Consider the following 15505-nt stretch of genomic DNA (forward strand, 5'->3'; position numbering starts at 1 on the left):
TTGTTTAACGTTCCTGTGAAGTGCCTTGGGATGTTTTACTATGTTAAAGGCTCTATAGAAATACAAGTTGTATTTACCAGTAATTAAACAAAAGTTCAAAGTACTGGAAATGCTCAGCAGGTCAGTCAGTGTCTGGGGAGAGAAAAGACAAGGTAATGTTACAGTTGTAGACCCTTCATTGAAGCCTAGTTCTGGCAAGGAGTCTACACCTGTAACATTACCTTGTCCGTTCTCTCCCCAGACGCTGACTGACCGGCTGGCTGTTTCTGGCAGTTTCAACATCTGTTTCAGATTTCCAGCAGCTACAGTTTGCTTTTTGATTAAACAGATGTTATCCACATCTGCCCTCTGCCAAAGGTAAAGGAGGCAGCCTGCGGCATGACTTTCTGGGGTCAGGTGACCCCCGCCCCTCAGATATTTGCATTTCCCTGTAATTGACGCCACTGGACCAACCTAGCGGGGGTTTGAGAGATTCCCTCTCGCCAAGAATATTGCCCCTTTTGTTTTTGCTTGCCCCCTTTAACTGCACAGAACGCTTGGTCAGTGCTGAGCAGTTGCAGTGTCTGGGGGACCAAGAGCAAGTAACAATCTCCCGAAAGCAGCTAACTGCTCCAGCCAGCTCCGCAAGCACCCAATGTGAAACTTGTTGCACCTGAAAATGAATTGGTGTGAAGCATCGGCTGGCAGCTTGATATTTTCACAGGTTTGGCGCCCGACGTTGGCCTCCTTAACTTGTTTAAATTAATTTTCAAAACCATGTACTTGCTGCAAATAATGATTTCACACATTTTAAATCCAGCAATAGAATGCAGCTGGGAGACTTTCCCATTGATGTGACAGTTCAGTAATGCGATGTGACAGTTCAGTAATGCGAGTGTGTGTTTACACATGAAATTGTTCCTTTAACAGATCATAAAACAGTCCATCGCAGCCTTTTAGACGTAAACTCTTTTCTCTTAAATGTGTGTTTTGAAATTTATCTTGTGTGCTGTGAAATGTTTGGCAGTCTTGCAGTTTGCACCGTGTTTCCATGTGATACTGTAAGTGGTTTTGATGTAGAAGATCAGCAGTTCCTGCTGCCCCTCTTAATTCAAAACAGCAGCCCTGCTGGTATCAGGCGGTTAAATGCTGTTCGTCTGACTCTTTCAGGTTGGCTTGTACAAAACTATTCCCACCCGACTGCTGTCTCGTGCATGGGGTCGCCTGAATCAGGTGGAGCTGCCCACCTGGATGCGGAAGCCAGTCTACAATTTGTACATATGGACGTTCGGGGTCAATATGAAGGAAGCGGCGGTGGAAGATTTGCAGCACTACCGAAACCTCAGCGAATTCTTCCGCCGAAAGCTAAAGCCACAGGCACGTCCTGTCTGTGACTCTCACAGCGTGGTAAGACGTGTTGAACTCTGCTAAATCTTTTGAGCTACAGTAGTCTGCCTTGTGAAGGCCCTCCCAAACCAAACAACCCAGGTTACAAGACTTTATACTTTGTTCTGATTCGACTCTGGATTCCTTTCCTTTCTGTGCTTTAATGGATGATGATGCACGTTGTCCCATTGCGGTGACTTCCGGCTGCGGAAACCTGTGTTGTTTCTCTGAAACGAGTTTTAGATCCAGCATTTATGATGGGGGGAAAATTCAGTATCGCCCTGTTTGGGGCACCATTATCGGCCGTGCGCAAAGTTTAGCGCCTGGCGCTAATTATCGCCTCCGACAGCAAACTTGGCTTTTATCGCCCCTGGAGGTGATTGGAGCGCTAAATCAGGCGCTTCACACCTGTCTTAAGGCGCAAAGGCCGAGGAGCGAGGCGCTACCTCAGCGCTGGCGAAGCAAGGAAGGGCAAATCAAAATAAACCTGCAAAGTGCTGCTCAGTACTCAAAACTCCTTCACACAGCGTTGAATCTCTCCAGAAGTCAGTCTCTCTCTCTCTCTCTCTCTCTCGGAATGCGTGGTGCAAAAATGTCACCGACCAAAAAAAGGCAGGAAGCGGTCGCCTTTAAATCGCGCTCCCCTAGTCCCTTTCTGACAGCATAACGCTCCCCTGAACCTGTCGTTGCTAGCGGCAGGTGGTAAGGGAGGGGGCGCCACTCAATATCCGGTCCAGGGCGTTGCGGGCTCGACTGACGTCACGATCTGCCGGCGCAGGAGATCGTGGCGGTAGTGTTTAGCGCCGCCGCAAAATGTCTAGTTAATTTCGCGAGCGGCGCAAACACCACCGCACCCGGGCGCTAGTTACTTTGCGCCCCAACTGGCACCCTCTTAAGGCACTAACGGGAGGCACAAACAACTGAATTTTTCCCCCGATGTGTTTGAAACCCGTGTCCCGGAGGAGCAGGTATTCCAGCTGGTTTCTGTGCGCTGAGGCTAGCGACGAGAATTCGTCTGCGGTTCCTGCTCCTGATTGTTGTCCAGTGACAGCTGCTGGAGAATGAGAGTATGTTGGTCGCTGGGTGAGGACAGACTGTGATCTCCCTCCCTCCCATCCTGCCAGCGCACGCTGTCTAGTTTCACGGGTGTCGAAGGGTCACCTGGTGCAGTTCTGACTGACTGCCAGCACAGGCGGAGCACCACCTGATCAAACCCTACAGGAGAGCTGGGGGGCGCAGTGTTTCTAACCCGAGTCCCGGGTCTTCGACCTGGTTGCACACAATTCTAGTTGATCCGTAAACACGACCCATGTTAGTGGCAGTGTAAAGAGTGCAGACTCCTGTCTTGGTGCAAATCCAGTTTCGTTTTGGTGTATTTTTGTTCTGCTGAATACACAGTAAAACCAGCACCCGCGAATGTAGTGCAAGTGTTGATGCCCTAATATCAGGAGCAAATTATAGTGCAACAGCAACTTCAGAGAATGTGTTACCGCATCAACTTGTCAATTTCTATTAAAACTGGAATAAGTTCACTGAAATAACAGGGGGCCCTTCATCCTTATTGGCTTATCTCCGTGTACCTTGGTAATGAAGCATAAAAGAATGAGGGTAATGGGCTTCCTGTTATTTCAGGGAAGGAGGCGGCAAGCGAGCCAGTGGGACAGCCCGTGCAGCAACTCTGTATATGCTGAGTCATGGGATAGTTTCCCTAATGTTCACTGCATTGGCCGATGCAGTGGAATCACTGCACGGATGCACGAGATCCAGCCCAGGACTTCCACCATATTCAGCCGCAGTCCTTCGAACCTCGACCATTCCCCTATTGTGATGTCCACAGGTTTATCCCACGCTGCGGACAGTTTCAACATTGAGCTGGTGTGTGTATAGTGAATGTTTCTCAGCTTGTAGCTGACCTACCAACTTACGGGATCATGTTCTGAAGGTCAATCTTGCAGCCAGCTAGCTAGAATGGATAGCCAGCTGGCTGCAAGACAGAAAGCAGAGTGTAGGTATAAAGGGCAGCTATTCAGAATGGCAGAAGGTGAAAAGTGAGGTCCCCCAAGGATCAGTGCTGGGACCAACGTTCCCTCTAAGATGCGCGGCCACCCAGCTGCCTGCTGGTCCCGCACAGCCCGCGACCGGCTATTCAACTGACATTTCGCGCATGCACAAAATTTTCGGCCGCGCAACCCGTTAAAGGGACCCCCCTCCCAAAAAAAAATATTAGGAGGAACATTGGCTGGGACCACTGTTTTCACAATTTATATTAACGCTTTAGACATTGGAATCAGAAACACAATTTCTAAATTTGTGGATGACACCAAATTTTGGGGATGGGGTGGGGGAGATAGGCAACACTGAGGAGGACGGCAACAAATTACAAGAAGACATTCATGAACTTGCCAAATGGGCATATAATTGGCAAGTGAATTTCAACACAGATAAATGTGAGGTATTGCATTTTGGTAAGAAAAATAAGGAGGCCACAGAGTACTTGGAAAATAAGAACCTAAATGGGGTAGAGGAGCAAAGGGATCTGGGAGTACAAATACACAAATCATTAAAAGTTGTGACGCAGGTTAGTAAGGCCTTAAAAAAGCAAACCAAGCACACGGGTTTATTTCTAGAGGGATAGAATTGAAAAGTCGAGAAGTTATGCTAAAGTTGTATTGAACCTTGGTTAGACCACACTTGGAGTACTGTGAACTGTTCTGGTCGCCATATTATAAAAAGGATATGGAGGCACTGGAGAGGGTGCAGAGAAGATTTACAAGAATGATACCAGAAATGCGAGTTTATATCCGTCAGGAAAGGATGAACAGGCTGGGTCTCTTTTCCCTTGAAAAGAGAAGGCTGAGGGGTGACCTAATAGAGGTCTTTCGGATGAGACGTTAAACTGAGGCCCCGTCTGCTCTCTCAGGTGGACGTAAAAGATTCCAAGTCACTATTCCGAAGAGGAGCAGGGGAGTTATCCTCGGTATCCTGGTCAATATTTATCCTTCAATCAACATCACTAAAACAGATTATCTGGTCAATATCACATTGCTGTTTGTGGGAGCTTGCTGTGCGCAATTTGGCTGCCGTGTTTCCCACATTACAACAGTGACTACACTTCAAAAAGTACTTCATTGGCTGTAAAGCGCTTTGAGACGTCTGGTGGTCGTGAATGGCGCTATAGAAATGCAAGTATTTTTTCTTTAAAATGATGAAAGGTTTATATAGAGTGTGTTTCCACTTGTGGGGAAGAGCATAACTAGAGGCCATCAATAGAAGATAGTCACCAAGAAATTAAATAGGGAATTCAGAAGAAACTTCTTTATCCAGAGAGTGGTGAGAATGTGGAACTCGCTACCACAGGGAGTGGTTGAGGCAAATAGTATTTAAGGGGAGGCTAGACAAGCATATGAGGGAGAAGGGAATAGTGGGTTATGCTGCTAGTTAGATGAGGAAGGATGGGAGGAGGCTCGAGTGGAGCATAAACCCCAGCACGGACTGGTTGGGCCGAATGGCCTGTATATCCGATGTAATAATCTCGTTGCTATTTTCTAGATCAGTCCTTCTGATGGAAAGATCCTGCATTTCGGGAGGGTGAAGAACTGCGAGGTGGAGCAAGTGAAGGGTGTGACTTACTCATTGGAGACCTTCCTGGGCCCTCAGACCTGGTCAGAGAACCTGCAGATCAGCAATAGTAAGTTCATTTTCTCAACACGGGATTGGATGGATTTGTTTTCAGCCAGTTCCTAAAAACTTCACTTGGCACTCGGCAGTTTCCAGTAGAAAACATGTTTTCCTCAGACTCGTGTCAGTGGAGCTCTGTGTGTGGGCTTCCCTGAATTATATCCTTAAGTTCCTTCTTGTAGCTAAATATTGGTCAATTTGTTTCCCTGCAGATTAATTGGGGGGGGGGGGGGGGTTTCTTACAGGTGTGTAGGAGGAAAGACTCTACCTGTGTACACGGGTTAGGAGTCAGTGTGAGCGAAAAATCACAGGCTCTGTTAAACTGAATTACCAGCCCGATGGTAAAAATGTTTGTCTCTTCTTCCATGACAGTATACGGGGCAAGGTAAAGGAAACATCTGTGGATGTGTGGCAAGAATCGGGATAAAGGGGGACATTCTAGAAAGTCTGTGTTGTAAAGTACAATGTATGCTTAGTTTGTGTTACAGGGACATTTTCACTGGCAGGCCTCTGATATTCTTCCTTTTTATGTTGAGGTAACACTGAATTAGCTGCGTGTCTGTATTGCACCCGTTCTTCTAACACCTTGTATTTATAGAATGCCTTTAATGATTAAAAAATTCCAAAGTGCTTCACAGATAGGCGTATGGGAAATGGAATGCGAGCCAGAAGAGAGATTGGGAGCGGTGACCAAAAGCTTAGTCAAAGAAATGAATTTTAAGGAGCTTTTAAGTAAAGAGAGTTGAGAGGCGAAAGGGATTTTTAGAAGGGAGTTGCAGAGAGTAAGACCCAGGCGGATGAAGCTTCCACCACTAATGGGGGTGAAAGGAGGAGGGGGGTGGTTGCACAAGAGGCTGGAGTCAGGAGCGAAGGGATGGGGATATGGGGCTGGAGGAGATTGCAGAGATCGAGTGAAGTGATAAGGTTCGATAAGGTCCTGCATAAGAGATTAGCGTGCAAAGTTAAAGCACATGGGATTGGGGGTAAGGTACTGACTTGGGTAGAGAACTGGTTGGCAGACAGGAAGCAAAGAGTTGGAATAAACGGGTCTTTTTCCAAGTGGCAGGCAGTGACTAGTGGGGTACCGCAAGGATCGGTGCTAGGACCCCAGCTATTCACAATATATATTAATGATCTGGACGAGGGAACTAGATGTAATATCTCCAAGTTTGCAGACAACACAAAGCTGGGTGGGCGTGTGTGCTGTGAGGAGGATGCAGAGAAACTCCAGTATGATTTGAACAGGTTGGGTGATATGGCAGATGCAGTATAATGTGGATAATTGCAAGGTTATCCACTTCGGTGGCAAAAACAAGACGACAGATTATTATCTGAACGGCAATAGATTGGGAGAAGGGGAAGTGCAACGAGACCTGGGTGTCCTTGTGCACCAGTCGCTGAAGGTAAGCATGCAAGTGCAGCAGGCGGTTAAGAAGGCAAATGGTATGTTGGCCTTCATAGCAAGAGTGTTCGAGTACAGGAGCAAGGATGTCTTGCTGCAGTTGTACAGGGCCTTGGTGAGACCACACCTTGAGTATTGTGTGCATTTTTGGTCACCTTATCTGAGGAAGGATGTTCTTGCCATGGAGGGAGTGCAGCGAAGATTCACCAGACTGATACCTGGGATGGCAGGAATGACGTATGAAGAGAGATTGGGTCAATTAGGCTTATATTCACTGGAGTTTAGAAGAATGAGAGGGGAGCTCATTGAAACTTATAAAATTCTAACAGGAGTAGACAGACTAGATGCAGGAAGGATGTTCCCGATGGCGGGGGAGTCCAGAACCAGGGGTCACAGTCTAAGGATAAGGGGTAAGCCATTTAGGACAGAGATGAGGAGGAATTTCTTCACCCAGAGAGTGGTGAACCTGTGGAATTCTCTACCACAGAAGGCATAGAAACGTAGAAGATAGGAGCAAGAGTAGGCTATTCGGCCCCTCGAGCCTGCTCCGCCATTCAATGAGATCATGGCTGATCATCCAAATTCAGTACCCTGTCCCTGCCTTCTCCCCATATCCCTTGATCCCTTTAGCCTTAAGAAATATATCTAACTCCTTCTTGAATATATTTAATGAATTGGCCTCCACTGCCTTCTGTGGTAGAGAATTCCACAGGTTCACCACTCTCTGGGTGAAGGAATTCCTCCTCATCTCTGTCCTAAATGGCTTGCCCCTTATCCTTAGACTGTGACCCCTGGTTCTGGACTCCCCGGCCAGCGGGAACATCCTTCCTGCATCTAGTCTGTCTAGTCCTGTTAGAATTTTATAAGTTTTAATGAGATCCCCTCTCACTCTTCTAAACTCCAGCAAGTATAAGCCCAATCGACCCAATCTCTCCTCATACGTCATTCCTGCCATCCCAGGTATCAGTCTGGTGAATCTTCGCTGCACTCCCTCCATGGCAAGAACATCCTTCCTCAGATAAGGCGACCAAAACTGCACACAATACTCAAGATGTGGTCTCACCAAGGCCCTGTACAACTGCAGCAAGAGATCCTTGTTCCTGTACTCAAACCCTCTCGCTACGAAGGCCAACATACCATTTGCCGCCTTAACCGCCTGCTGCACCTGCATGCTTACCTTCAGCGACTGGTGCACAAGGACACCCAGGTCTCGTTGCACTTCCCTTTCTCCCAATCTATTGCCTTTCAGGTAATAATTTGCCTTCCTGTTTTTGCCACCAAAGTGGATAACCTCGCATTTATCCACATTATACTGCATCTGCCATGCTTCTGCCCAATCACCCAACCTGTCCAAATCATACAAGGCAGTTGAGGCCAATTCATTAAATATATTCAAGAAGGAGTTAGATATATTTCTTAAGGCTAAAGGGATCAAGGGATATGGGGAGAAAGCAGGGACCGGGTACTGAATTTGGATGATCAGCCATGATTGCATTGAATGGCGGAACAGGCTCAAGGGGCCGAATGGCCTACTCCTGCTCCTATCTTCTATGTAAGTGAGGCCATGGAGGGGTTTAAAGGTGAGGGTGACGATTTTAAATGCGGGAATTTTGGACAGTCGGGTTTAGCCTGAGACAGTGTCTGGGGAGGGGGGTTAGAGACAGTGACGAGAGGTGGAGGCCGAAGACAATGGCTTTGGTCTTCCCAGTGTTGAGCTGGAGGAAGTTCGAACTCATCCAAGAATGGATGTTAGCACGAAGGTGATTGCGAGAGGTGGTGGAGAGGTCGAGCTGGGTCCCATTGGCATGTGTGGAGAAGCTGGCCCCATGCCTGTTGATTATGTCCCTGAGGGGCAGCATGTAGAGGAGGGACCAAAGACGGATCCTTGGGGAATTCCTGAGGTGTCCGAGTCCTTCCTTCGAAACTACCCTGTTGAAATATTCCAGTCCAGTGCAAGTAAAATGCAAATTCTGGTCATGTCTTACAAACTGCAATCTAAAAGTATCCTTAACATACTTGGACAGGACTTTGTAAAGTAGCTGAGGGTAACACTGAGCTGTTGCAAAGTTCCAGTTAGGCCGCACCAGCTGTTTAATATAAAGTTTAAAATACAAAGGTGGTTTGTAGTAGAATCCTGTTCTAATCTACAACTTGCTGTGTAATTTGATGTAACCCTGCAGATAACAGTGAGACAACTTTCCAGGATCACCTGGTGACAAAGGAAGGCAACGATCTCTACCACTGTGTTATTTACTTAGCTCCTGGAGATTACCACTGTTTTCATTCACCAACTGATTGGCGAGTCGCGCACAGACGCCATTTTCCAGGTAAGAGTTTTACTGTTTGTCTTGGAATTGAATCAAACCCTCCCTGGTTAATTCAGACTGGATCTCAATGACAGGTTTTACTGGTACTGGGTAGAGCAGTGGCTTCGACTCTGGCCTTTCATTCCTGGGACCTGGGGCCGAATTGCACCCAGCCTGATGGGATGAAGGTCTGCTCTGGCTACTGGCTGTAAAGGATCACATGTGGAATGAGTTTGGGCAGTTCCTAGATTGTCTGCGGCACAAAACTGCCTTTAATTTGGCAGCAATTGATAAGGTCACTCAGGAACGTGGGATGTGGGGGAAAGGCTGGTGCGGTACGGGGTGTTTTTCCGAGGTTGGGGTTGAGGCAGAGGAGAGGGAGCTTTACTTTGCATCCTGTTGGGCTATACCCAACTTGGGGGAGTGCCTGGTGCTGGCATTGAATGGCTGGAATGAAACGCGTTCCATTCCCCATCGCAAACATCCCCCTGAGCACAACGGAGGTTTAATTTTACTGGTACATGATATTCCCTGACTATGAATATTCTGAGATGAAATAAAGCACAATTAATCCTCCCTTTCCTACGAAGAAGTGGTGAGACAGAAAGAAACAGTAAGGGGAGGAGAGATACGTAATGTACGTCAAGTCAAAGGTGCGCACTTTGTCCGCTCCGACAGGTCTGCCTGCACATGTTCTTGGTTGAAATGTGAGCGTCCTGTTCCAGCTGACTTGCCGAAAATAACCCAAGAGGTTTGACCTCATTCCATTTTTCCATCTCCACTCTTGGCCCCCTTGCCAATGTATTCATGAGCCCTCTGTTACCTGCTAATGTTACCGCCCTTCGAGCAAAGGACAGTCAGAATATGGTGTCAATTTACCAATTAGAAGGTGAGCAAAGAGTTTTTTTTTTAAACTCCTACCCCATACCGCTGATCTTAAATCCAGCTCTTGAGCTAATTGTTCGATATCAGCGGCCCCAGTCTATTCCTACCTAAATTACAGTCTCCCTTTCTCTGCCATTTTTCTCCCTACACAGCTCCAGAAGTCCTTACTGGGCAATAATTGTACCCAGCCCCCTCTGGAGGCTGTTCTTCATGTGAATCCTCGTCCAGCGTCCATCTACACTTCTAGTACGGGTGCTGGTAACAACGAGGACTGAAGCAGACTATAGCATCCCTCCATTCACCCAGTTAACCAAGCACAACGCTGGGATTGAACCTAGAATCCTCTGGCTAGATATTCACTGGCTTAGCCAGCTGGGTCATTGGAGAAGCCCGTCATTCTCGCAGTTGACAAAGTCCTGCTTCTGGGCGAAGCTTAATAATCCAACTAAGTCCAGGTCTGAGTTACAGGGAAATCTAGTTTCCACCAAAAATGGATCCTGGTTTGTTTAAAGGTCCAATGGAGTTGCACTGTCATTGTGACTTTGTTTTAATCCACAGATCAGATCATATAGAATCATAACGGCACAGAAGGAGGCCATTCAGCCCATCAAGTCCGTGCCGGCTCTCTGTAGAGCAATCCAGTCAGTCCCTTTCCCCGCTCTATCCCCGTAGCCCTGCTAGTTTATTTCCCTCAAGTGCCTGTCCAGTCTCCCCTTCCACCACTTCCGTTGGCAGCGAATTCCAGGTCATCCCCACTCGCTGTGTAAAGTTTTTCCTCGCATCCCCCCTGTATCTCTTGCCCAAATCTGTGTCCCCTAGACCTTGTACCATCAACTAGTAGGAACAGCATTTCCCCGTCTAGCCTATCCAAACCCGTCATAATCTTGTACACCTCTATCAAATCACCCCTCAACCTCTGCTCTAATGAAAACAAATCCAGCTTCTCCAGCCTGTCCTTGTAGCTAAGATCCCCCATCCCTGAAACCATTCTGGTAAATCTCCTCTGCACCCTCTCAAGGGCCTTCACATCCTTCCTCAAGTGTGGTGACCAGAACTGGACACAATACTCCAGTTGTGGCCTAACCAGCGCTTTAAAAAAGGTTCAGCATAACTTCTCTACTTTTGTACTCAATACCTCTATTTATGAAGCCCAAGATCCCATATGCTTTGCTAACCGCTCTCAATATGTCCTGCCACCTTCAGGGACCTATGCACATTAACTCCCAGGTCCCTCTGTCCCTGCACACTCTTTAAAACTGTGCCATTAAGGGTATATTGCCTCTCTGTTTCTTCTGCAAAAATGCATCACCTCACACTTCTCTGTATTAAATTCCACCTGCCACTTGTCTGCCCATTCTGCTAGCCTTTCTATGTCCTGTTGCAGTCAATTGATATTCTCCTCACTGTTTGCCACACCCCCAAGTTTGGTGTCATCGGCAAATTTAGAAATTTTACTCTCTCTTCCAATATCCAGGTCATTTATATGTGTGTATAATATATCAAAAAAGCAGTGGCCCCAGCACTGACCCTTGGGGAGCACCACTGTCTACCATCCTCCAGTCTGAAAATCAGCCATTTACCACAACTTGCTGTTTTCTGTCCTTAAGCCAATTCCTTATCCAAGCTGCCACTGACCTACCTATTCCATGAGCCTCAATTTTGTTAACCAGCCTTCTATGTGGTACTTTGTCAAACGACTTTCAAAACTCCACGTGGACAACATCCATTGCATTCCCTTCATCAATCCTCTGTTACTTCATCAAAAAATTCAATTAGATTAGTAAAACACAATCTGCCTTTTACAAATCTGTTTTGGCTCTCCTTAATTAGCTTAAACCTCTCCAAGTGCCCATTAATTATTTCCTTGATTATTGTTTCTAAAATTTTACCCACCACTGATGTTAAACTGACCAACCTGTAGTTACTAGGATTGTCCTTACACCCTTTCTTGAACAATGGTGTCACTTTTGCCACTTTCCAATCCTCAGGCACCTCCCCCACATCAAGGGAAGATTGGAAAATTATGGCAAGCCCTCCCGCTATCTTCTCCCCCAATTCCCTTAGCAACCTGGGATGCAAGCCATCTGGACCAGGCGACTTATCCACTCTAAGCATATCCAGTCTTTCTAGTAGGTCCTGTATCAATTTTCACCCCTTCCATTGCTTCTACCTTTTCCACTTCTTATATTTTGTCAGCATCCACCTCCTTCGTAAACACCGATACAACGTACTCATTGAGTATTCTAGCCTTGCCCTGTGCCTCTAAGCATATAACACCTTCTTTATCTCTAATAGGCCCCACCCCGCCTCTTACTACTCGCTTATTGTTTACATGCTGGTAGAAGATTTATATATAGCATAATCCATACAAATCTGCTACATCAAACCCCCACTATTCATTGATGGAACTGAACGTAGTTCGTTTTGCACATTGTAGTGTCTCCTTACTCCACCTCTTTCTGCATTAGGAGAGTGTGCAGGTAGCCTTGGTTGATCTGTAAATGGTCTTGAGGAGGTGCACGAGAGTACCTTGCTACAACATGCCTGTTAGGGGCTCTGTTAGTTCCACTCTGGATCTAGCTAAAGTGGTATGGGAGAGGGGCCCGGGAATGTAGGAACATCAGTAGGCCATTCAGCCTCTCGAACCCGAGTGATTTTTGCACCCTGCCTGTGGGGAAAGGTAGCTAGTCTCCTGAAAATGTTTGAGAGCCAGCACCTGTGTCGTGGGTCCGATTACTCTGTGCTGGGGTACATCAGCCCAGTTCACACAGTGCTGTCAACAAACATCTAGTAATAGATATTTGAGAGGAATAAGGTCTCCAGCCCTCCTGTACCTGCTCCTGGTACAGAAACCAGCTTCTAAAGATAATTCTTATTTGAGAAGGACATGGATGAGATGCATTTAAAAGAAGTCTCACCCAAAATGTATTTGATATTTATGCAAACTCTTCGATGGTAGAAAGAGCTGTAGAAATATATCTGCTTTCTGTGCAAATTGACAGCAGCACGGAGAGTTCTGTTTGTTATGTAATCTCTAAATGGGATTCATGAAGCTGCTGATGATCAGGTCATGGGGCATCAGCTGGCTTACTGGATCCTATATTTAAATCTGTGTCACAGTAGGAGGACGAGACAAACTAGGGCAGAGATAACTTACGATTTTCCACATTTCTCTGACTCAACTTAATCCAAAACTCTCAGTAAATATTTATGGAGGTTTTCAGTTTGAGAATTACGAGAATGATACCAGAGATGAGGGACTTCAGTTAAATGGAGAGACTGGAGAAGCTGGCTTGTTCTCCTTAGAGCAGAGACGGTTAAGGGGAGATTTAGAGTGTTCAAAATTGAGGGGTTTTGATCAAGTAAATAAGGAAATACTGTTTCCACTGACTGGAGGGTCGGTAACCAGCGGACACAGATTTAAGATAATTGGGAAAAGAACCAGGGGGGAGATGAGAATATTTTGATGCAGTGAGTTGTTGTGATCTGGAATGCACTGCCTGAAAGGATGGACGAAGATTCAATAGTAACTTTTAAAAGGAAATTGGATAAATACGGGCAAAGGAAAAAATTTGCAGGGCTATGGGGAAAGAGCAGGGGAATGGGACCAATCGGAGAGCTCTTTCAAAGAGCTGGCACAGGCACGATGGGCCGAATGGCCTCCTCCTGTGCTGTAAGGTTCTATAAGTGTGTAGGACGAGAGTTTGGGCAGTGCAATTTTCTGTCCACGGCTATTCAGCCTAGAATCGGGAAGGCTAACATTGGGTTGGATCGATGTGTTGTTGAAGTGAGTGGCCACCAGCACCAAGTTGCAGGTATCGCAAAAACTGTGCATCACAACGCTGATTTGTGTATTCCAATACAAGGCTGCAGCAGAAAGGTCCTTTAGTAAAGCCAGCTTGCACGTTTTGAGTGGATTGTTCTGACCTGTTCCCTTGTCGTTATTCAGGCTCCCTTATGTCGGTTAATCCTGGAGTAGCTCGTTGGATTAAGGAGCTCTTCTGTCACAATGAGCGTGTTGTCCTCGCTGGAGAATGGACACACGGTTTCTTTTCGCTCACTGCAGTCGGTGCCACAAATGTTGGATCTATTCGCATTTACTTTGACAATGTAAGTGCAGTGGATATGTATAGGAAAGGAAGGCTGGCCTTTTTAAGTGTTTATCTACCTCTGTATGTGATTTCCTGCTTGGTGCTGCACACCCAGTGCAACAGCTGCTGTGGGTGTGTTCTGGTAATCAGGGGAGTGGAGCTTAATTCCACTGGTTTCCAATTATTTGGTTTAAGAACTGCTGTGATGGTGAGGGGATAATTGACGTGCATGAAAGCTAATGTGTGTGTATGGGGGAGAGGAGGGTAGAACACGGGTTTAAAACCCCCCGACCCATGTATATAGTTATAAATTAGCCATCTATACATTGGAAATTCATATCCATGGCATTCTTGGATTGAAGAGTTCAGAAAACACACAGTATTGATATTAAAATAAAACACACACAGGTTCCTCTTGCCTTCTGTCTCGCTCTCCCCCCGCCTCCCCACCTTTCTGCTTAACATGACCGACCGATAAGGAAATCACCGGAACAGTACAGCAACTCACTGTCCCAGTCGGATTGTCTTTGGATTAAATCACCAAGCCTTCATTTACAGCTCTGCCACCTCTGGGTTTGGAGAGAGTGCAGCTTTTTAAGTGAGTTGCATAAAATCTGAACTGGACATGACGTGTCTTTTTAAACTTGGGTCTTTCTGCTTCTGTGTTTTAGTGTGGAGACATTGATCATATTCTCAGGAGAGAAAAAAAGTTTAGGACAAGAAAAAAAATTAGTGAGCCCGTTAAACTCATCTCTCTGACATACTAATTCTCCCATCGAAGCCCATCCCCTCCAATACTGTAGCTCTGATCGAAGCCCATCCCTCCAGTACACACACTCCCATCGAAGCCCATCCCCTCCAATACTGTAACTCCCATCGAAGCCCATCCCTCCAGTACTGTAGCTCTGATCGAAGCCCATCCCTCCAGTACACACACTCCCATCGAAGCCCATCCCCTCCAATACTGTAACTCCCATCGAAGCCCATCCCTCCAGTACACTAACTCTCCCATCGAAGCCCATCCCTCCAGTGCACACTTTCCCATCGAAGCCCATCCCTCCAGTACTGTAACTCTCCCATCGAAGCCCATCCCTCCAGTGCACACTTTCCCATCGAAGCCCATCCCTCCAGTACTGTAACTCTCCCATCGAAGCCCATCCCTCCAGTACACACACTCCCATCGAAGCCCATCCCTCCAGTGCACACTCTCCCATCGAAGCCCATCCCTCCAGTGCACACTCTCCCATCGAAGCCCATCCCTCCAGTACTGTAACTCTGATCGAAGCCCATCCCTCCAGTGCACACTCTCCCATCGAAGCCCATCCCTCCAGTACTGTAACTCTGATCGAAGCCCATCCCTCCAGTACACACGCTCCCATCGAAGCCCATCCCCTCCAGTACTGTAACTCTGATCGAAGCCCATCCCTCCAGTGCACACTCTCCCATCGAAGCCCATCCCTCCAGTACTGTAACTCTGATCGAAGCCCATCCCTCCAGTGCATACTCTCCCATCGAAGCCCATCCCTCCAGTACTGTAACTCTGATCGAAGCCCATCCCTCCAGTACACACGCTCCCATCGAAGCCCATCCCCTCCAGTACTGTAACTCTGATCGAAGCCCATCCCCTCCAATACTGTAACCCTGATGGAAGCCCATCCCTCCAGTGCGCGCACTCTCCCATCGAAGCCCATCCTTCTGTTACCCCAGCTGCATTTTAATCATCCTTGATGTCTTTGTCTCTATTACTGCCCTGTAAATTATTCCCGATATTCATCATT

General features: G+C 46.9%; 1 protein-coding gene across 6 annotated transcripts in view; it reads left to right on the forward strand.

Moving 5' to 3' along the window:
• The window catches only part of pisd (phosphatidylserine decarboxylase), a 115384-nt gene that overhangs the window by 97202 nt on the left and 2677 nt on the right, over nucleotides 1-15505 (forward strand). For all 6 annotated transcript variants that reach the window (XM_085962027.1, XM_085962030.1, XM_085962025.1 and 3 more), the window contains 4 exons: nucleotides 1150-1386; nucleotides 4915-5053; nucleotides 8626-8772; nucleotides 13586-13746. In XM_085962027.1, the coding sequence (XP_085818153.1) occupies nucleotides 1150-1386; nucleotides 4915-5053; nucleotides 8626-8772; nucleotides 13586-13746 (684 nt within the window). The remainder of the gene's footprint in view (nucleotides 1-1149; nucleotides 1387-4914; nucleotides 5054-8625; nucleotides 8773-13585; nucleotides 13747-15505) is intronic.

This window comes from Somniosus microcephalus, chromosome 19 (genome assembly GCF_052327205.1).
Source record: "Somniosus microcephalus isolate GS21.2 chromosome 19, FLI_Smic_1.0, whole genome shotgun sequence".
In the NCBI taxonomy this organism is placed as follows: Eukaryota; Metazoa; Chordata; class Chondrichthyes; order Squaliformes; family Somniosidae; genus Somniosus; species Somniosus microcephalus.